Source organism: Eschrichtius robustus, chromosome 6, assembly GCF_028021215.1.
Source record: "Eschrichtius robustus isolate mEscRob2 chromosome 6, mEscRob2.pri, whole genome shotgun sequence".
In the NCBI taxonomy this organism is placed as follows: domain Eukaryota; kingdom Metazoa; phylum Chordata; class Mammalia; order Artiodactyla; family Eschrichtiidae; genus Eschrichtius; species Eschrichtius robustus.
Window position 1 is genome coordinate 8,120,978 of NC_090829.1, and position 24,214 is coordinate 8,145,191.

Sequence of the window (24,214 nt, forward strand, 5' to 3'; positions counted from 1 at the left end):
AAAAAAAAAAAAAAAAGGAGCCCACCTGCCACAACTAAGACCCGGTGCAACCAAATAAATAAATAAATATTTTTTTAAAAAAGAAATATTATTTTTAAAAAATTTTATGGTAAGAGCGCTTAAAATGAGATTTTCCTTCTTAACAGATTTTAAAGTGTACAATTCAGTAGTGTTATCTACAGGTACAATGTTGTACAGCACATCTCTAAAACTTAGTCATCTTGCATAACTGAAATTTTATACCTGTTGATTAGCAACTCCCAATTTCCCGCTCCCCTTGTCCCTGGCGACCACAGTTCTATTCTTTGCTTCCAGGAGCATGGAATAGATCCCTTAGATACCTCATATAAGTGGAACCATGTAGTACTTGTCCTTCTGTGACTGTCTTACTTCACTTAGTGTAATACTTCAAGTTTCATCCATGTTGTCACACATCGCAGGACTTCCTTCTATTTTAAGACTTAATAATATTCCATTGTATGTATATACCACATTTTTTATACATTCATCTGTCAATGGACATTTAAGCTGTTTCTACATCTTGGCTATTATGAATATTGTGTAGTGAACATGGGAGTGCTAATATCTCTTAGAGATGCTGATTTCAATTCTTTTGGATAAATACCCAGAAATGGAAATGCTGGATCATACGGCAGTTCTATTTTTAATTTTTTGAGGACCCTCCATACTGTTTCCATAGAGTTTGCGCCATTTTGCATCCCATCAACTGTGTACAAGGGTTCCAGTTTGTAAGGTATTGCTCTATTGTTTTCCAGCTTCCAGTGTTCCTCTTGAGAAGTCTAAAGTCATTCTGGTTTCTGATCTCTTGTATATTACCTTTTTTTTCCTTTCTGGAAACCAAAAAAAAAAAAAAAAGTTTCACAGTCTGGAAATTCATGTCCTTCAGTTCTAGGAACTTGTATTAGTTGACTGATGGATTCCTCCCCTTCCAACTAATTTCATTTTCTCCCCCTTTTTTTTTGGTGGGGGTACTCTTTTTGATCTAGTTGCTTAACCTCCTGGATCTATGCTGTTCAATACAGCAGATATTAGACACATGGGGCTTCTCACATCTGCATTTAAATTAATTGAAATTAAATAGATTTAAAAAATTCAGTTCCTCAGTCCCACTAGCCACCTTTCAAGTGTTCAATAGCCACATACAGTTAGTGGATACTGTATTAGACAGTGAAAATATAGAATATTTCCATCATCACAGAAAATTCTAAGACAGTGCAGTCCTAGATGGTCCTTTAATTTTCATATATATATATATATATATATTTTTTTTTTTTTTTTTCTATTTTACTACACCTTTGTTAGTTTGCTTAACTTTCTGGAAGATCCCTCCACTTAATCTTCCAAATTCTCTACTGATATTTAAAAAAAACTGCATCATTATTTTTTATTTTCCAAAGTGATTTTTTTGGTAGTTTGAATGTTTCTTTTGTTTTTTCCCCAGCATCCTATATTAATTTCACAGATTTAATATCTATTCTTATCTCTCTAGAGATATTAAATGTTAACAGTAGTTATTCCTGAAGAGCTTCTTCTTACTCAAGGTTGCTTTTTCTCTTTGTTTATATTGGTTTATAAACTTCTATATTAGAAGCTTTTAGTAGATGTCTGGGAAGATTTTAATGTCAGCTCATATTTAAGAGCGAAACATGATAAATCTGAATAGAAGGCCTAAGTACATGAGTAGCGTATGCCAAATGTGCTCTGTATTTTATGGTGATATGAATTTCCATGAGCAAGTCCTAATAGCAGTGTATTCAGAACTTTCCTCCTGCTGTCCAGATTATTTTGAAAAGACCTTCCCAAGCCTTATCAAGAGGGTATAGATTTGGATGCTAGCATTCCAGGAGCCAAGTTGAGGAAGAGGGAGGAGGTTGCAGTATTTGGGTTGTAAACATTTGTTTCTTCCTTTTTCAGTACTACACCTGTATCTGGAAATGTGTCTGGTTTCCTTCAGTCTAGAGACCCTCTATTTCACCTTGCACGTCTCAAGTTTCCTGTAAAGGAAGGGAGGTGTGCTGTGCCCTTCACATTCCCCTTCACAACCAAAGGATATATTTCCCCAGCTGTTGGGCATGCCCTTGGTTGAAGAGGGTCACCTTGCCCCTGACCATGGATCTGTGGAGACAGCTTGCCTACAATGATTGGTCAGTGTGAGTGTCCATGCCCCTCACCCAACTCAGGACAATTCAGAAGAGTCAACCCAGCTGTAAGGCCTTTTGGTGACTATTAAGGACCGAAAGGCTTCTGCTCAATCTTTCTTGCTTTCTTTCTTACACAGGTGTTGACCTCACTGACACTTGCTTCTGGGAGAGCAGTTGTCTGGTTGCATATATTCAGAGAGGAAATCTGGATCTAGCTGCTTCTTAAAAATATTTTCAAATTATCTTTCTATGTTTAGCTTTACCATCATTGTCACTTTCAGGGGTACCTTTTCTTAAGCTTTTGGAAGGTCTTACAGTGGCAATTGCTTTGCTTCTTAGCTTTTTCCACTGCTGGTTAGGATTTAGGTTTCTCAGATCCATTAAGTCAGCTCACGCATCAATTTCGTTACTGTTATCTTTCCTGTTATCTTTGACTTGTGGGCTTATGTCTTTAAAAAAAAAAATCTCTTCCCAGTCGTTTTAGTTATGTTTTGGAAATGTATGCATTTAATCTGCCAGTTTCTTGATGTGGACTTCACTCTGCATCTAGAAATTCTGACATTTTTATTTGCAAGCCACATTGTATAGTAAATAGAAATAGTCATCATTAAAGTTTTCTGGTTGCCCTAATCCAGGAAAGGAGAGTGAATAAAGTAGAGATTGTATGTCTTGAAATTTGATATATTCTTGGGGAAGTAAGTGATGGTAAACTATCGCATTGAGGTTCAGTATGGAAGGAGTTATTACGGGTTTTGCAATTACAAGATGATATAAATGACTGAGTATAGATTGAAAAATAGACATTAGCTCGAGGATCATGGTGGTTCACGAATTGAATGACAGTCATAATTATTTTTAACAGCCATACTGATGGGGTAGGATACATAAAAGGTAGGCACTTAAAAGCTATCTTTTCATTAAACTCAGTACGATGAGATATAATATGCAATAGTATGTACTGTTCTAGATGCGAAAGGAGTAGGATGAACTTCAAGAAGGCTTAGAGGAAAATGGCAAATATGATTAAAGGGCTGGAAATAGGGAGAATCTAAGTGAGAAGCAGAAGAACACACAGTTTATTCAGAAGAGAAGAATTAGATGGCTTTCTAATGGCCCTAAAGCATATAAAGCAATACTAATTCGTTTTCACATTTTAAGTGCTTTTTTCTGGGAAAATTTAAAGGGATAATTGGTGGGTAAAGTACTTTATTGTTAGTAGGACTTTCAATGTTAGTTTTCTTCCCTCTTACAGGATCCAAGCATGATAAAATGGTCTTTAACTTCAACAAGGAGTTAAGTTTTACATAAGAATTCTCTAGAAGTCAGGATTATCATAGGATAAATTTATTGATTTAAAAACTGATATTTACAGAGAAAAAGGGATGGACGGAACTAGATCAATGAATGTGTGAAGGTGGTCTTCCTTGCATAATGAACCTAGGAAAGACGTATTTCCTTATTTCCTATTGCCTATATTTCCTATATTTTCCTAATTTTTCACATAATTTTTCATAAATGACCAGGTAATATTTTTTTCCAATGGATACAAACCGACACTATTTGTATTTTTAATTAAATATGATATTGTGGATATATTCCTTTTTTACTGTGATGTAGAGGAAATGTAAAGATTATAGGTCAAACTCAAGCGAAACAAAGCTTGTATTTGAGTCCTGACCTTGCCACTAAGTAGTTTTGTGAACTTGGGTGCGTTACGTAACTTTCGAAAGCATTGATGATAATATTGCTTTTACCAGAGGGTTGTTGAAATGATTAAATTAATGAATATATGGAAAGCATTTAGAAAAATACCTGACTTATGATAAGCACTCAGTAAGTGTTAGATATCATTTTTATTCCAAAAACCATTTAAGGTCACATATATTTTTTAAAATTTACTTCCAAACAACTCATTTATTTTTATTTAGATCACTTAAATAACACCCATGCATTGATTATATGTTTTTTAATGTACATGTTAAAATAGTAATAGTTTTCTTCAAAAAGTTTTTTATGTATCATCTAAAATCACTTTGTGTACTTCCAGCAACATTCATGACTTTTTTACTACTTTTGGGGAAACATTAGAAAACTATACTTTGACATACATATTCACATTAAAGCTTATTTTTATTTTTTTATTTATTTATCAAAATCATATTTTAATTGGGGGTTACAGAATTGTGATTTTCTAACTCTATCATTCCTTATACATTTACTAGGTGTCATTCTTCCGTAAAAAGCAAGCTCTTTTTTGCTTCATTTAATTCTTTGTAAAGCTTATTTTTAAATGTGAAGCTAATAATCTCTAATTTTAAAATGAAAATTATATTTCCTTGCTAAATGAAAAAACAGAAAGGGAAATTTGGAGGAGCACACCAGCTGCTAAAATCAAGCCATAGCCATCCAGCTGGAATGACTAAATGCCTTTCTTGCTTTACTATGATAATGTCAAATTTTACCTACAAATTTCAGCCACTGGTAACATGCTAGACTTATCTAAGGTAATAAACTGAATGAATTCTCCCTACTTTAAAAAAGTTTGTTTACTTAACATCATTAGAGTGGTCTTTTGAGGGTCTTAATAAGTGTAACAGCCAAGTATGTCCTATGCTCATTTTTTCCAATATGGTGGGTATGAAATTCTTTGTTTTTAATTTGAACTTTCCTGATTACTAATTAGGTTGAGTCTCTTGATATGTTTATGGCCAATTCAGGTTTCATTTCCTTAGACTGATTTTGTCTATTGTAATTTTTTTATATTGAGTTGTTTGTATTTTGTTATTTATTTGGAGGAATTCCTTACGTATTCTTGATACAAATTGACAGTCAATTTTTTTGTGTTGCAAATATCTTTTCCAGACTTTTGTAGGCTGGGCCCAGAGCTTGCCTATGACTATGAGTTTGCATTGTCCACCAATTGTCCATCTCTGCCTTCCAGAGATGTCTGAGTAACTGGCCCTTGTTTTTGTCTGGCCATTCTAAATTCAGGGAAGTATTATACTTTGACTAGGGCTGTGTTAGCCTAGGGGAGCAAAGAGCAGTAACAGAGAACTGCGTGCAGCCTGAGTGTGATCTACTCCACAGCCGTCTGAGTCACACTGTATATTGTATTACATGAGGGACGAGACTTGTATTTCCTTAGATGAGGTGGTCTTCCTCACGCATCCAGACCGGTTTACACGTGGAAGCGCTCTTGTCTCATGTATGTAGGACTGGCTTGGAGAGGCACAGCTGAGCTTCCAGAACATCTGATGTAACCATCATTAACTCTGCAATTTTAATCTGCAATTGTGTCCACTGGTAGAGACCCTTTTGCAGCATTTCTGGAGCCTCCCACCCTCTTCTGTCACTGGATAATAACGTGAGTTCTCTGCTGAGTATCCTGAGTGATCTAATGTCCTTCTCTATCTTTTATTTATTTATTTGGCTGGGCAGCATTCAGGATCTTAGTTCCCCAACCAGGGATCAAACCTGCATCTGCTGCAGTTGAAACAGGGAGTCTTAACCACTGAACCATCAGGGAAGTCTCCCTTCTCTACCTTTTAGATGAATGACCCTTGTTTTACTTACCCAGGTGGTTTCTGTGTCTGGGAGGTCCACCATATGATGCTCCCATTGACATCTGTCAATTCTGTGGTCATTCATCTTTTTGCTTTTATTGGACTGTCTTTTAATGAATGAGTTCTGAGTTTAATGAAGTCGAATATAAATCACATTTTTGGTATCATGTTTAAGAAAACCTTCACTATACCAAAGTCAGTAAGCTATTTACCTATATTTCTTTTTTAAAAAAATAAAGCATTGAATCCTCTTTGAATTGATTTGTGACTATGATGTGAGGTGGGGGTCCAAATACATTTTTATTTAAATATACAGGTTCAATATTTCCAGCACCATTTGATAAAATAGTCCACCCTTTCTGCATCTGTGTACAATGCAAGCTCTGTCAGATACCAGGTTTTCACAGGTGTATATACATGATTCCTGGCCCTCCATTCTGTTCCACTGGTGCATTTTTAAAAACTGATTTGTCTGCAACATTTTATCTATTACTATAAGTTTAGTATAAAAACTGATACGAGGTACCACAACTTTTCCTATTTGGTTTATCTTTGTCAGGATTGTCAGCTATTTTTGCAGTTTTTAAAATTTCACACAAATTTAAAATCTCAATGTCGTGGCAGCCTGGATGAGAGGAGAGTCTGGGGGAGAATGGATACATGTATATGTATGGCTGAGTCGCTTTGCTGTGCACCTGAAACTATCACAACATTGTTAATTGGCTATACTCCAATATAAAATAAAAAGTTAAAAAAAATCACCTTGGTGGATTCCACAAAAGAACAAATAAACAAAATCAAAATGAAAAAGAAAGCAAAAAAAAACACAAACAAACAAATGTTGAGATTCAGGATTTTCATTGGAATTCATATATCATTGGAATTATATATCAATTATGGCTTAACTTACATTGTTGTGATATTAAAACTTTCTATCCATTCATCCATGATTATTTTCTGGCACCCCACTTATTTAGATATTCTTTAATGGCTTTCAATAACGGCAACATTTTCTTCCTAAAGTTCATGCACCTTTTTGCTAGGTACTTTTTGTTTACTATTACACATCAAATGTTTTGGAAGTTGAATTTATTTATAATTTGTTGCTCATGTATAGAAATGCAGTTGGCTTTGGATATTTGTCTTGTAATTGTCAATTTTGCAAAGTCAAATATCAGTTATTTCTCTGTATATTCATGTGGACTTTCTATGTAGGCAGTTATATAATTCAAAAATAATGATAGTTTTATTCTCATTCCAATCTTTACAACTTTTACTTCTTTTTCTCTTCTTAGGGCACTGACTAGTGCTGCTAGTGTATTAAACAAAATTGGCAACAATTTTCTAGAAGAAATACTTCGAGTGTTTCAATTGTCTATTATATTGGCCATGGTTTTTTTGGTGTGGGGTAGGGGGCGTAAAGATCATACCCTTAATCAAAAAGTAGAAGATTCCCTTATTTGTATTTTTACCTTGCGCTCTATCAAAACACGTTTAATGTGTACTGCTGTGGAATTCCTGAGCCTACTGAGATGGTCATATTTTCTCCTTTAACCAGCGAATATGGCAGATTTTACTAATAGGCATTCTAATGTTGAACCTTTCTTTGCTGTGATAAATTCAATTTGCTCAGGAAACATTGTTGCTTTTTTCATTGCTGGATTCAGTTTGCTTACACTTTTTGTTCAGAATTTTTGCTTCTATATTTATGGTGATATTAGCTTGTCATTTTTTTCACACACTTCTCAAGCTGTCCTTGTCTGGTTTTAACCTCAAGATTATATTACTTTTCTATTCTCTGAAAGAATTTGTTTAAGATTGGGTTTATTAAACGTGTGGGAATACTCATGCATAAAATCATTTGGGCTTAATATTTTGGGGAAAAATTTAAAAACTGATTCAGTATGTTGAATGATTATAGATAATTCAAGATTTATTTCTCTTCCTGAGTCAACTAAAAAAAATTTAACAAACTTTCCATTTCACCTAGTTTTTCAAAATCACTGGCCTAAGGTTTTTATTATATTGTCTCCTTAATCACTCCTGCAGTTGTTGTCATATCCCCTTTTTCATTTTTCATATTGAAGTTTCTAATAGTGAAGTTTTGGTTAGTGAATGATCTACATTTTTGAATGAAGTTTCTGTATCTTATCTCTATTTTTTTCAAGAGTTCCAGTGGATAAAACATTCTAGTTGTCACCGACTCTTAACATTTTTTTTTTTTCGACTCTTAACATTTTGAAGATAGTATTCCACTGTCTTCCATCTTTTATTGTTGTCTTTGAGAGCAGAGCTGTCAGTCAAATTGGCTTTCATTTGCAGATAAAGTCATTTCCCTAAGCCTGATTTTAAGACATTCTCTTTGTATGTAGTGTTCTTTAGTTTCACATTTCTGAGTCTTGGTTTGCTTACATTTATACCGAACTTTCAGAAGTGTTGGGCTTTCTGAATCTGAGTATTGAAGTTTATAAATTCTGAAAAATCCTCAACAGTTTATTCTCTACCGTTCTATTCTCTTCTTCTAAAATTCCATATATTTTGGATTGTTTTTCTTTAACCACTATTTCTCTTGAACATTTTTTCTTATGTGTCTGTAATACATTGCATGGATTTACTTTTCTAATTCACTAATTCTTTCTAATTCTATGAACAGTCTGCTGTTTATCCTGTTCACTGAGTCTTTATTTTTAATTATCCTCTTTCTCATTTATAGAAGTTCTCTTTGGTTCTGCCAACAAAAAAGGTGGCACTTGCCATCTGCCTCTACAAGGATGAGGTCACTAGTCACTGCAGCCACGGACCTTCAACACACCCTGAAAGGCGTTCAGGGTGGAGATCAGGAAGGAGGTCCTCTGTGCTCTGAGAAAAACTGGCAGATCAAGCCCTTAGATAGTCAGATATTTTCAGGAGAAGACATTATGAGCCCAATTCTCGCATCTCCTCGTATCTAGAAAAGCACTGAAATAATTAACAGTGACACCTGTTCCTCGTGACTGGCAGCCAGCCTCTGCCAACATGTGTGCTCCAGTGCACGTCCCCCCTTCACTAACATCATGTGTAACACTGCCCTTCTCCCCACCTGTCTGGAGCAGTTTCCAGAGCTATCTGAGACGCTGTCTCCCAGGCTAGAGTCCTCATTTTGCCCCAGATAAAACTTAAATCACAACTCTCACATTGTGCTTGGTTTTTCAGTTGACAGTTTGTTTTTTTTTTTTTCAAATCTATCTGGTTAATTTTAATTGTCTTTGTCCCTCCATCATTTTTTTAAACTTGTTTTAAATTTTCTCTAAATAAATTAAGTAGACTTATATTTTTAATAATTCCAATATCTTCAATATCTTCTTGCCCTTGAAGATTCCGTTTTGTAATTTCTTTTTTTTCTGATGAGTCTTGCTTGTGGTACCTTACCTCACAGCATGCATGATTTTTATCATATACTCATGTTCCTTGGAACGTTATAACTCTGAGGGTTCTTGTAGAACTTCAATTAAAAATGCCCAGTAAGAAAAGTTTTGCATTTTATTTTCCAATGCGTCTGGGGAATCAGACACTGATCAGAATCAGCGTCAATGATCAGAATCACTTTAAATAAAATTTTCAGCTAGAATTACTTGATAGCCAACAGATATTGTGAATTCAGACCCCAAACCTAAATGAAGGTAAGGTTCAGATTAGGAATGCTTACGAAAACCAGTCTTTTTCTTTTTTCATGTTCTTCCCAGAACCAAGGTTAAATAAGCAAGTCTTCTTCTTTGGGACCTCTCAGCCCCTGTTCCAGGTGACACTGTCAATGTCTTTCATTGTCCCAGACTCGTGCTGATGACTTCAATCTGATTTCCTGCTCTGTTGAGGACCTAGGCTTTGTCTTTCTTCCCTCACCTACTCCAACGTACTCCTCTTATTCATACTTCCTTTTTGTTCCTCAAATCTAATGTTCTCCCTTACTGTACCACTAGCACAGCCATATTATAAATTTTTTAATTTTATGCAGCATTTTTAGCTATTCTGTATTAGGATCTCTCCTCTGCACCTCTAGCTCATTATATGCTTCTTAATCTTATAATTGATTTCTTTATAACAATAGGTTCTTGAGAACTCAACAACAAACCACAATGGATGAATTATTTTCATTTCAAAAATATATGAAAGACTATTTCGTATCAGTGATTTAACCCTACAAGAGAGGGTTGAGGTCTCCAATTTTCTACTTGTTATAGAAATGCTAATGCTTTCTTCAACAGCATGTATGGCAAATACCTGGCTTGCTTGTGACTATTACCTTCTATTCGATTCACTGTGACCTTGGAAGAGGTCGATAATTGATTATAGTTGCCCTTTTGAGGTGACAAGATGCCACCTTAAAAAGCTTTTCAACATAAAATTCTAGGTAGCTATTACCAATCACATGACATTTGGTCATATAGTAACTCTTATTTGCCATGCTTGTCTAGATTATGAGATTCATTCGAGTTTTTTTTCACCACTATTATTTATTTTCCTCACAAATTAATAGTATATCTTTTGACTCTAACGATGATGCGTGATTGCACAAGTGCGATAGTCACTATGGAAAGACACCACCAGACACCAGCAAAAGACATGCAATCGTTTAATGTAGTTAATGGATAAAGCTGTCATCTATAAATCTAGACATGGCTACACAGCATGAAATGGCCAGCCAGCAGCATGCATGCAGTTTGATAAGTACTCTTGGCTTTCAAGTTCTCATATCGTCCCACTGCTGCCAATGAGACCATCTGTCTAAAGAGAGGATATCGTCAGGCCTTTGGTAACCTGCCTTCACCATTTTCCTGTTTTTTGGTTATGTATGAATTTTTAGATACCCTCTAGTCCCTTCCTATTCACTGGTAACCACCATATTCCTAAGATCTTTGCAGTTACACTAGAGAATTAAAAGCCAACTTTCCAGGGCACCCTACCCTCAATAGATCAAGGTTTGGGGCTTATCTGAAGTTCTATTCAGATAACAGAACTGATAATAGAATCTGAAGTTCTATTCAGATAATTTTTACTGTAACTTTAATTTAGCTAATCAATCCCTCTTTTCAACACAAAGCTAGACTATCAACTCAGGAAGTCATCACCCAATGGTATGGCTTGATTTTCTGCACTTCTGTTGCAATGTATGTAAATAAGTTATTAAATAATTTGTTCATTTGAATCTCATCAATCTATCCTTTAGGTTTCACTGAAATTCTATTGCAAGATGAAATATAGCTGGAGTCGCATTTTGGGTCCATCACTTAATTACTTCTTTCAGCTCATACCTAAGGCACCCTAAACAGGTCAGAGATCATGTACTTGAAAAATCAAACAAAATTATGACTCTTAGCCATTCTGATGGCTACTTCTTAATACTGTGCTCCAATGTGACTCAGGGTTCTGCCTTATTCTTCCCTTCTATCCTGGGTATCTCAGCTTCTTTTTGACACTCCTGAGTACCTTTCTTAGTGATCACATTATTGTAAACCACTTTCTTGAGAGATCAACCCTCTCCGTGTCTATATCATCCTGTACTATACCATGCTTGCTTTCATATTTCCTTGAAGAGGCTTATTTACCCATTTTTGCACTAAGGTTGTATTAATGAATAATATATTTTGTGTCTATATAGTTTGTATATCCCATTTCTAATTTTTATAAAAGAATCACTAATTTTCTTTATTTACAGTTAGTAGAAGTTGCTATTTTCAATACTTTTACCATCTCTATGCTTTTTGTCACTTTATTTCATCCCATCCCTTATGATCTCTCATACCCTAACAATCACCACACACCCCTAAATCTCAGATTATCACTGGCATTCCTCAGCTCAAAAACTCTTTCTGTGTTCTTCTCCTCAAGTTTTGAAGAAAAAAAAAATCATTCTAGACAGATTCCAAGTAGCCACAAGACTCTGCACCTCTCAATGCCAATCAGTTCCGTCTTCCATGTGTTACACCCTAGCTTTCATTCTGGGGCTCAAAAGTGAATCAGACATGGCCTCTGCCTTCACAGAGCTCATAGTTGAGAAGGGGAAAGGAACATATGGAAAAAAGGGCACAATCCAATGTGCTCCTAAGCACCATTTACACCCTCCAGAGTTTCTCCTCAATATAATGTCATTTTAGCAGCTTTCTAGTTAATAGATATTCATCTCATCTTGCATAAACACCTTTAATATGAATGTCTGCTATGAAATGCCAATACACGGGCAAAAATTTCATTCTCCACGTTGAGGAGGAGTTGCCAAATTATGTGTGTATACATTTTCCTCAGGAACTGAAAGATGTATTTTTAAAGTAGATCAAATTAAACTGGTTACCATATAATTTTAAGAGACTGAAGCAATTATCCAAACATTTCAGGAGACATTTATCCAGTGAAACTTCTGTGCTGTCTAGGAGTCAAATCATTCCCCACATAGTGTGTCAAATAAATACTTTAAAAGCCTCATGGAATTTGGGGGAGACCCACTGTAAAGATAAACAGGATTGCTTGATGGTGGTTCCTGAAAAGTCTTCCTGTATAAAAACAAGCTAGATGGGATGGTAAGCTCATTTTCACTGATGTGAGGGACAGAAACTAAACTCAAACTCCCTTGAAACTGGGCACCCAATCTCTCCTCTTCAGGGCACCCAGAGTTTCTCAGCACTTCTCTAAGCAGCTGGCACCTAAGCTCTCAGCACCAAATAGTCTTTCTCACACTGGCAAAGCCATTAACACACTAATCAATATAAAAAGAAAAGCAAAAAGGGAAAGCACTCCCCTACCATCCCCTGAAGCATAAATCCACAGTCCCAAGTATGTCTCTCCACAAGATGCTGAAGGCTGAGACCCAGGTACCTGCAAACCTTTTGGTCCACGGTTTCCAGCCTCTCCCAAGTGATGCTACCATCATTCCTAACAGCAGCATGATAGCTATAATCCTGGAATTGGGAACATTCCCTAATACCAATGTCTAGTGAATTCTGCCAGACATGGAGACCTCACTAAGAATGTATACCCAACCAGGAAGTCAACTTATACAGCTTTTTAAACTCTCTACCTGAACTTACTAATCCTCTTAATACATATTTGTCTGGTGTTTCAATTAATTGCCTTTTCAACTGCAAAACATTTTTAAATGTTAAATTCACCAAAAAAGGGTTAAAAAATATGTCTCCATCCCCAAAGTTATAAAACTAGAAATACCTTTTATAAAAATATGACTGATAAGAAATTTGTTTGATAATTTCATCCAAGGGGCATAAACTACTGACCAATAGAACAAATTCAGTCCACAGGTATATTTCAATTGGCTGCAGAATATTTAAAATTTTTCTTTAAAATAGAATGACGTAGTGAAGCATACCATGTGTGTTATGCCTAGGTTCCCACCATGGTCTATCACAGCATTTCATTCATCACGTTATCCCATGGTGTCCAAAGGCAACTTAGTTTCTGAACTCTTGCTTATACTATTTGCCTTTAGAAGATTCTAGGAGAGAATAATATTGGTGAATATGTAAAAAACAACCCACAGCTTTAAAAAATATAGGTAATATGTATGTGATTAAAATTCTTCAATCACTTTGAGGATCGACCTGAGCTCTTCATTCCCAGTTTCATCACATATTTGACAAAAAGTTGGTCTCGATCTCCTGAAGGCAGAAATCTATCTCCTCAGAAAAAGTATCAATTTTTACAACAGTTCTTTCATCAGACAACTGCTCTTTATTAAGATTTGGGCCTGTGTTTCTTCATTATGCAAAGAAAAAAAAATCAGGCAGGATATTTCAGCAGGGGAAAGGAACATTATTACTATGCTCCCCACTGAAAATTAAAATATTCAAAATACGTCAAAATCATCTTAGACTTAATATCTGATCAGTGGCTTAATGTCTGTTTTTACAGAGAACATTTTTATATGTATTTTTAAGAAGTGACTTCCACTATCTTTAAAAATGTGACCAAATTGAGATTCTCAGAAACTGGAGGACAAACAGAAGAGTCAACAAGAACACAAAATTCATCAGTGGCAGAGATTCTATTTGAAGTGAAAGGGCCACTCCACACTAGGAGTAAGAACCCGTTTTGAGAGGCTTGGAGCAGGCTTTGATAAATACACATCCCATGGTCTTTGACCTAAACTAAATATATTCATCAGAATGTGCAGCTTTGATAACTATGATACAATTATTTTGGAAATGCAACAATGCTATGTTTTTTTCTATCTGTGAAGAGTCTCCTAAATTGGACTTCATTTATGCATTCATTTATTCATCCACCCACCAATCAAACATTTATTGAGCACTTACTAAGTGTCAGACACTCTGGATTGGGGATACGATCTTGAACAAGAGAAGCAAAGCCTGTTTCCAGATGAAGCTTACATTTTAATGGAGTGGAGAACAATTACAATATAAACTAACTTTTGAAAAAGGTGTTTCACATAGCCATACAGGCTATGCCTACAGTGAACAAGGTGATGGGATAGAGTGGCTGGAGATGGGCCCTTCAGACTGGATGGTCAGGAGAACCTTTCTAAGGAATGTGTACGGCATGAAGCTTCTCAAACTTGGATGTGCCAGTGAATGGCACAGGATCTTGTCAGAATGCAGATTCTGATTCAGAGGTCTGATGTGGGGCCTGAGATTCTGCATTTTTAATGAGCTCTCAGGTGATGCTAATGTGTCAGGTCCTCATACACTTGGGATAGTAAGGACTTTGAATAAGAAATGAGAATGGTAAAACTCTTGGGCATATATCTGGAAAAGATTAAAACTGTAATTTGACAAGATACACACACCCCAATGTTCACAGCAGCACTATTCACAATAGCCAAGACATGGGAGCAACTTAAATGTCCATCAACAGATGAATGGATAAAGAAGATGTGGTACATAGATACAATGAAATACTACTCAGCCATAAAAAAGAATGAAATAATGCCATTTGCAGCAAGATGGATGGACCTAGAGATTATCATACTAAGTGAAGTAAGTCAAACAGAGAAAGACAAATATCATAGAATATCATTTATACGTGGAATCTAAAAAATGGTACAAATGAATGTATTTACAAAACAGAAATGAATTCACAGACATAGAAAACAAACTCATGGTTACCTAAGGGGAAAGCGGGGAGGGATAAATTAGGAGTTTGGGATTAACATACATGCACTACTATATATAAAATAGATAAACATCAAGGACCTACTACATAGCACAGGGAAGTATATTCAATATCTTTTAATAACCTATAATGGACAATAATGTGAAAAAGAATAGATATACACATATATATGTATATATATGCATATACATATAACTGATTCACTTAGCTGTACACCTGAAACTAACACAACATTGTAAATAAACTATACTTCAGTTAAAATAATTTCTTTTAATAAAAAAAAAAATGAGTATGGTAAAAAAACTGACAATCGTGTGGGACTTTGGGGAGGAATTGAGACAAGCCCACCCTTGTGTCTACCTCATTTCTAATCTCTCATCTGTCTCACAGGATGCCCCAGGGCATAATGGGAGAATCAGAGCTCTGAGACCAGAGAGGCCTGGGCTTCCATCCTGTCTCCAGCTTTTCACAGCACTGAGGTTTTGGGCAGCTCCCGTACTCTCTCTAAGTCTCATTGCTCCACGTTGTGCGATCCTTGCATAATCTGTCTGGCTTAGAGCAAAGAATCAGTAAATGAAAGGCACTCTGCAGCAGGCATCATACTACCACGAGGTGACAAGTATGAGGATGGCAAACAGCACAATAGGACAGCAGAGCAGAAAGACAAAAAGAGCCCCAGGGCCCCCAGTCTTACTGCTTCGCTGTTCCAACTATGGGCTTCTAAGCTCCAGACTCTTCGAGATACAAGAAAAATAAGCCCTTATTTAGTTAAGCTCACCTTAGTTAGGTTTTCTGGTTCTTGTAGCTAAATGCAATTCATATCTAATTGTTGAGTGCAGCTATTCATTATTATTATTTCTTCCGAAGCCACTTAGCAATAGGAAAAGACAGGAGCAATTTAAGCCTTTGCCAGTGTCCTTAATCATGCCAACCTGCTCTGCTCGCCAAAAGCTAGACTACCAAGAAACGCCATTGCATTTGACTCCTGATCTGTATTATCACTGAAGATAACGTGGAAACCTTCACACATCAACCCCTACATTCTCAAGGCAAATTTGAAGTGTCCACTTTTTAGAAATGGTCATCAAAATCCCCCAGTTTTGAGGCAACTGATAATGTTGTTGGCACATCATGAATAACCCAGTGTCAACCGTCATTTCAAGCCAAATCTGGGACACCCTACAAGAAATAAACAAGGCACATATTATTCTACTCAACTGCTTTGAGCAGAAAACCAAATTAGCATGTGAAAAAAGTTTAGAAAATTGAGACACATGCAACTGAGGAAAATAAACTTTTAAAAGAAGCTGTGCTGTCACATAGGTAAAGGTCCTTTCGTAACATTAATTAATCAACAAGTTTGTACTCAGTGTCTGTTACGTGTAAAGTAGTGGAGGAAAGTGAAAGGCAGCTGAAGCAGGATGCCAAGTTTAAGGCCCTCACCGGTGTGGGAAAAACAAGTCAGAAGCGTTAGGTCAGCAGCGAGGCACAGGTCAGTCTAAGGGAAGGACCCTCACTATGACCTAAGGTGGTTCAGGTAAGATGACTATAAAGAAAAGATGTGGGATTTTCATGGTAAACAGGGGTGACAAAGATGTTCCAGGTGAGGGGAAATTTGAGGACCAGGGTATGGAGAGAAAGAGACTGTGAGTTTTACTAGCTGAGCGTGAACAGACCAGCTTGGCTTGTCCAGAGACTTCAAGAAGGTTTAGAAGGTGGTATGGTATGTAGCTAGAAAGTGAATTGTGAGGAGCATCATAAGCTGATTCTTAAGTAATTGGAACTTAAAACCTGCTTACCTGAGCTAAGAGCAGATCTGTTTAATTAAAAGAGGAAGTTCTGCCCTCTCGCTTCTCTTCATGTGGGCTTTCCTCTGTGCACGAGCACCCTGGTATCGGTCTCTCTGTGACCAAACCTCCTCCTTCTAAGGACACCAGTTGGATTGGATTAAGTTCTACCCTAATGGTCTCATTTTACCTTAATTACCTCTTCAAAGGCTCTATATCAAAATACAGTCACATTCTGAGGTCCTGGGGGTTAGGGCTTCAGTGAGTCCAGAACAGTCCCCAAACCAGAAACTTGGAATTCATCAACTCTTTCCTTTCCCTCATCTCTACTGTCAAGGTCTACCGGTCATAACTCTGAACTCTATCCTCACACCATCTAAGCTCCTTAGAAAGACATAATAAAATCTTTATGTTTTAAGCCATGCCTGCCTATCTAAAGTTGAAATTCAACACCCTGACTTTTAGAAACTACTTCTGAACAAAGGTCAGCTATTTGTTATTTCATCTCCTGAAATTAACATCCCTTCCTTTCAGTTTATCAAACTCCTCACATCTTTCAAGTTTTGCTTCAATATTATTTTCCCTGTGAAGTTCTCCTTGACTCTGCTCCAATTCTTGCTGGCCCCACGCTATCTTTTTACCTTGTCTGGGAAGAATTTACCAGTTCTGCCACTCTACTGTCACTGAACGTAGTATACTGCAAATACTGGATCCATTTCCTTTATAAGATCATGAGCTCTTTGGAGAAAAAAAAACACCAATAGAAGGAATGTACACTCGAGTCTGTACGAGCGTAAACCCTAGTCCTACCATTTTTCACTATGTTGACTTTGTCAAGTTACTTAAAATTCATTGGTAAATAGGAATAGGAATAATTCCTATTTCACAGGGTTATAACGAGAAGCAAATGAAGTAATCATCAGTATGAAGCAGAGACTCAATAACGGCTAGCTATTTTTATAAAACATGTAGAATATAACAATGACCACAACTCTTTTCTTCTTGGGTGTATTCTGTATGCTCTGTGACACGTGATTTGCAGATATTATCTCTTATATACCTAAAGTAAGTGTAGACGTGTATGATTACCCCTTTTTATAGGCGAAGAAACTTAGTCTCCGAAAGGGTAAGCAGCTTGTCTGAGGCCTAACAGCCAAAACATGTGGAACCGGGGTTTAAGCTAAGGTTTAGATGATCCAAATAAAGCATACTGTACCCATTTTGACATCTCCAAACAATCATTCAATACGGAAGGCAGAATGGGTGCTCAATGAATATTGATTGAGTTGCTTAATTCATTATTAATCCACAATTAAATTAATATATTTCTTACTGATATTTCTATAGGGAAAGAGGTAAATAGGGTCTCATGTTAAATTAACTCAGTAATGCTAGACACACATATAGAAGTTATTGGTCTACACACTTTTTTTAGAAGGGAAATGAAATATGTGTCAAAAAATGGAAGGAGGCTTCGCTGGTGGCGCAGTGGTTGAGAGTCTGCCTGCCAATGCAGGGGACACGGGTTCGAGCCCTGGTCTGGGAAGATCCCACGTGCCGCGGAGCAACTAGGCCCGTGAGCCACAATTACTGAGCCTGCGCGTCTGGAACCTGTGCTCCGCAACAAGAGAGGCCACGATAGTGAGAGGCCGGCGCACAGCGATGAAGAGTGGCCCCCGCTTGCCGCAACTAGAGAAAGCCCTAGCACAGAAACGAAGACCCAACATAGCAATCAATCCATCAATTAATCAATCAATCAATCAATCAATCTTTAAAAAAAAATGGAAGGAATTTAAAAGGTGCTTAAAATCACCAGATTTCTGCTGAAGTCTCTCTCTCTCAATCACACACACACACAAAAACACCCCAGATCAGCAGCTGAAAACTGAGTGTCCAAACAGTACTTTGCATTTTATGCCAATCTTCCATCAATGCTCTTCACTGTATCCCATACCTTGCTAGTTTTTTCTATAAAATATGTTTTTCCTCCTTTCAAATAAACCCCAGAACAATGTAGACGTTACTGATTAAAGCATTTTTTTTAAAAAAAGAAGTACAATTTATATCTCTTACACGAAGTCCATCATATGAGCCTTGGTAGGGAATTAATTTAATTAACACAAACTGTATTTCTACAACTCAGATGATCTTCAGAGATGCACTCGTATGACATCTGATATCGGGTCACATCAGGCTACATGTTCACCTCGAGTTTTCTAGTGCTGAGATACAATACTGCTCCAATTACACAGAGACATTTTAAGAGTTTTCAAACACATCTTGAAGTTCTAAAAATATCATACACTAAAGTGTGCCTTTCCTGCAAGACATGCCATCAATTGGCGAATTTTAAGGTATTTTTACCCTATTAAGAGCAAGTTAAAAAAAAGAGAGAAATATATATATGTATTTTATGATCATTTTATAACTATGCTGGCTTACAATAGCTACTTTGCCTCTATTAAAATACTACATAGTTTTGTGGGACATTTATAACTTAGCAACAGAAAAGAAAATATTCTTGAGTGTTCAATATATATTAGAAATAACAGTTAATTTCATATGAAATAATAATCATTTGAGGAACAAAGTCATAAAGCTATAAAAAGATTTAGAGACTTACTATCAAATATTTCAAAATTTCTAAAAACATATTCTGCCTTATACAATTAATGTTAAAACTGTTTTTTGTTTTTCTTCTTTAAACCTTGCAAGAGACAGTCTTCATATTTTACATATTCTGTAAAAAAAAATGGGACTATTATTAAGCATAGTTTAATATATTTATTTAAATAGAAATGTAAAACTCTTTTTTATGATGGAACCTTGGATTAGAATAATTGTTACTGGTTCCATAGGGTATTCAAATGCATGCCCTCTACCCCCAAAAGGCAGGTGCAAGCTTTCCTGGGAAAGCAGCTCTGCTAGTGTAACACACCTGGCCTCTGTACTGCTCCTTTATTCAATCTTTCCCAGGGGAAGAGGAGGAATTTAATATGATTGAGCTTGGCATATATGGCGTGGCCCTTGCTCTTTCCTCTCTTTAGGGAGCAGCTGCCTTTGGGAAGCACCTGTTCTGCTCCGGTCCTCCAAGCTTTAAGTTATACCAGAGGGAGCTCTGTCTCTGCCCCAGTATAGCTCCAATTGCGAGGTAACTTTGCCTAAATCTGGGCTCACTGGGAGGAAGCCCATTTGCTGTTGATAATATGCCACATTCTCTGTTATCCGTTTCTTCAGAAATAAAGGTGATGTGTTGGTCTCCCATCTGCCTTACTCTTATTTCTTTCTCAGTTGGCTCAGAACTTGGGTGGGGAAAAGGAGTGTTTGTACTGAGCTCTTTCAAACCCCAAATGAATAAATATATTTTTACTCCTTTTATCCATTGCAGTCTTCCAAAAGGGGGATTTCACCCCTATCTACAGACACCAGAAACACAAGACAAAGATGATGACCTAAATTATATAAAACCATTAGTTATAATCTTCATGTTCAAAGCAAGTCAGGTTGATTAAATTGCCCGCTTTGAAGCAAAAAAAAAAAAAGCCATATTTCTTTCTAAAGATAGTTTTATGTATCTATCTATGCATACGAGTATACATAATATATACACATATATATTTAATACATAAATAATAATGTTATTCAAATAATCCTTATGGTAGCATAATAAAAAATGTACTTGGTCTTTGTCTCTGTTGCTGGCACACAACCCTATAACCCTTGGAATCTCTGGAGGGATGAGTGTCTTTTATGTGCTAATAAATATTTGGTGGTGGGGAAAGGGAGGGTGCCCTAGATTACTTCGGAAGGGCAACACATTGCCAGAAAGACCAGGGCAAGATTAGAGGGCCAGAACTTTTAGCCCCACTCCCTGACCTTCTGGGGAGGGGAGAGGGACTAAAGAATGATTTGATCACTAATGGCCAGTGATGTAATCAATCTTGCCCACGTAATGAAGCCTCCATGAAAACTCCTACTAAACACCTGAGCAGGAGAGCTGATGAACACATCCAGGTGCTGGGAGGGTGGCACTCCCAGGGAAACCACAGCAGCCCCAGGCCCTCTTCCCTATACCTGCCCTAGGCATCTCTTCTCTATGGCTGTTCCAGAGTTAGAGCCTTTACAATAACAGAAGTGTTCCTCTGTGTTCAGTGAGCTGTTGTAGCAAAGTATCAAATCTGAAAAGGATGGGGAGGGTTGTGAAATTCCCGACATTGTAGCCAAGCTGGAGAAGTGTGTGGGCCCCAGGCACCCCGTACCTGTGACCGGCATCTGCAGTTAGGGTGGGCCCTTATACCTGTGCACTCTGACACTAAATCCAGGTACTTAGTGTCAGACCTGAATTAAATTATAGGACACCCAGCTGGAGTCCCGAGAGTTGCAGAACTGGTTGTTGGTATGGAAAAAACCTACATTTGGTATAAGAAGTGTTCTGAGTAAATACAGTTCATACTTACCTTTTGTTTTCCTGCAACAGCAAAGAAAATAGTAAAAAACAAAACCAAAAATCACGCACACCGATTTCCACACTTTTCTCTCATTGGACAGGTATTACACGTGCTCTAATATCCAAGTAACTTTAAGTATAAGACTGCTCGCCCCTCCTGTATGTAAAATATGCCACAGTGTTTAGTTATGCAAGTACGCGAGAAAACAGTCCTGCATTTGCAAACATTCCAAATGATAGAAGTTGGCGGTGGGGGGGGGGCGGGCACCAAATAGTTCTCAATTTGTGTTGTCATTTCAAAAGACATAATGTATTTAAAACACTCACACACATTTTAAAAAAGACAGTTGTTGAAACATCAAAGAGCTGGTTCTCATAAAGAACTTAATATACAGGAAATCTCTACAATGACAATTGCCTTTTCTCTGGTCGCCAAAATATCTAATCCTACTTTTGTTTAAATGAAATAATATGGGCATTTTTTTCAGTGTTACTTTTTGTCTGCTTACATGAATGCAGGGTATTTCCTCATAAACTATAGACAGAAGCTATAAAGTAAGCAATATAAAGTCTTAGAATACTTTAAAGATCATTGAAGAGCTTGTCTTTGTCTTAAAACAAATTATTATTGCAAAATACAGATACGCATTTGCAACGTTCCACTCTAACAAGCACTAAACTTGAGTTCTGGATTTTGGATATAAAATGAAATCTTGCACTTCTAAGTTCTGAACTACTGCACATTAGATGAAACTGAGAGCAGTATTTTTAATCACATCATTTTAACTTCACTTATTGCTATCAATGTATATTCTTCCCTGATAAAACAAGGTGGTGTGAATCCGTGTATTCTGATAAATTGTTTTCCCATCCTCATCCTCCTCGAACAGGAGTATAAACTTCTGGTCCCTATCAGGTGAGTTTTTATTACAAAGAGGAAAATGCAAATTCATGTGAGTCTCTGTGATTTGGGGATAGGCACCAAATACTGACTGCTAAGAGTTATGAATATTTATCTGTTGCTGTTATTAAAAACACATTTTTTTTCCTACCAGAGTTTTTGAATAAACAATTTCAAAATGTTACTCCATCTGTCAATGTTTTCTGAAAACAGTACAAACCTTCTTTTTTATCTTCTGGAGTAATCTTCACTTTTGTATCTGTTATATCTTTGAATGAGGCCAGAAAAAGGACCACATCTCCTTTCTCGTTCTTTATAGGGACAATGTCCAATAGGCACCAAAATGGAGACCCTGCAACGGTAATAAAAATACAAATCAACCACTGCCTTGTGTTTTTTCTATGAAAATCACATCATTTGTGGTATAGTTAATAAAGTCCTTACTGTTTTCTTCTATCCCACGAGTCTCCCCCAAAATCTTAAAAATGTCAGTTTTCAGATTCCATAAATGTCTAGCCTCTAATGCATATCTCTTCATTCCCAAATGCAGTGCTTTCTCTGAAAATAAGGGAGTATTTTAAACAAAACCACTAGTCTGTGCTGAGACCTTTCCGCTTACGTCATTCAAATTTGTATTTCTTCTTTGAATGTATTGATGTTGAAGCATTCCACTTGATGAAACTTTGCCCCTTCCCGGCCCGAAGCGCACACTGGTTCCTAAATAAAGACCTTTGTTTGATATGAGTTTGCTAGAGGTTTATTTAGTCAATTTAAAAATCAATGCTTGTGCACCAGAATGGCTAAAAGAAAAAAAGATGGAAAATACCAAGTTTTGGGAAGGATGATGCAAAGTCATTTGAACCCTCCTACATTACTGACTCCTAGCCAGTTAGCACATATACTTTAAAAACTGTTCGGCAGTATCAAGATATATTATCACAATACATTATATGGTAATGCGAACGAGTGATATATAATAATCGACAGGGGAATGGATGAATATCACTAACATAATGTTGAGCAAAAATAGCCAGACAGGGCTTCCCTGGTGGCGCAGTGGTTGAGAATCTGCCTGCCAATGCAGGGGACACGGGTTCGAGCCCTGGTCTGGGAAGATCCCACATGCCGCGGAGCAACTGGGCCCGTGAGCCACAACTGCTGAGCCTGCGCGTCTGGAGCCTGTGCTCCGCAACAGGAGAGGCCGCGACGGTGAGAGGCCCGCGCACCGCGATGAAGAGTGGCCCCCGCTCGCCGCAACTAGAGGAAGCCCTCGCACAGAAACGAGGACCCAACACAGCCAGAAATGAATGAATAAATAAATAAATAAATAAATAAATAAATAAATAAATAAATAAATAAAAATAAAGGAATTCCTTTTTTAAAAAAAGGTAAAAAAAAAAAAGAAGGTAACATTATTTAAAACAAAACAAAACAAAACAAAAAGCCAGACACAGAGGAGTAGAATCCATTTAAATGAAGTACAAACACAGGCAAAACAAATCTAGGGTTTAAGAGGTCAGGTTAGTGGTTACCTTCGGGAGATTGTGAGTAGGAGGGGACACGGGTCAGGGTGTTCTGGGGGGGGAGAGATGAATTGGGAGATTGAGATTGACATATACACACTACTATACATAAAATAAATAACTAATAAGGACCTACTGTATAGCACAGGGAACTCTACTCAATACTCTGTAATGACCTATATGGGAAAAGAATCTAAAAAAAGTGGATATACGTACATGTAAAGCTGAATCACTTTGCTGTACAGCAGAAACTAACACAACATTGTAAATCAACTATACTCCAATAAAAATTAATTTTAAAAGTGATACTCAAGTTCAATTCTATTCTTTGAGCAAAAGAGCCATGAGAAATATCATTAACAGACTCAAGTTCAAACCTAAGGCTTATATTTTGAAAAGTTTTTGTATATTTCAAAATACACATTAAAAAATATATTAAAATTCCAGTACTAGATTTTCTACTGAAAAGCATTCCAATTTGAAGTTGATGAAAAAGTTATTGCTTAAAAACTAAACTGTTGATCTATTCACACATAATTTTCCTACACTTTTCCTTTGATGGGAAAAAAATCTGAATTTCCATCTTATTTGGGAATTGATTTCAAAGCTGGGTATACGACAAAAATAACACAGAGTCAGAAATATCTTTGATGTTTTAACTTGTTTTGTATATACTGTGTTAGATCTCACACTTTCCAACACAGCGATATATCC

General features: G+C 36.7%; 1 protein-coding gene across 1 annotated transcript in view; it reads right to left on the reverse strand.

Moving 5' to 3' along the window:
• The window catches only part of KCNH8 (potassium voltage-gated channel subfamily H member 8), a 392,473-nt gene that overhangs the window by 210,428 nt on the left and 157,831 nt on the right, over nucleotides 1–24,214 (reverse strand). Inside the window, exon 3 of the mRNA XM_068547302.1 lies at nucleotides 22,198–22,329. Coding sequence (XP_068403403.1) covers nucleotides 22,198–22,329 — 132 coding nt within the window. The remainder of the gene's footprint in view (nucleotides 1–22,197; nucleotides 22,330–24,214) is intronic.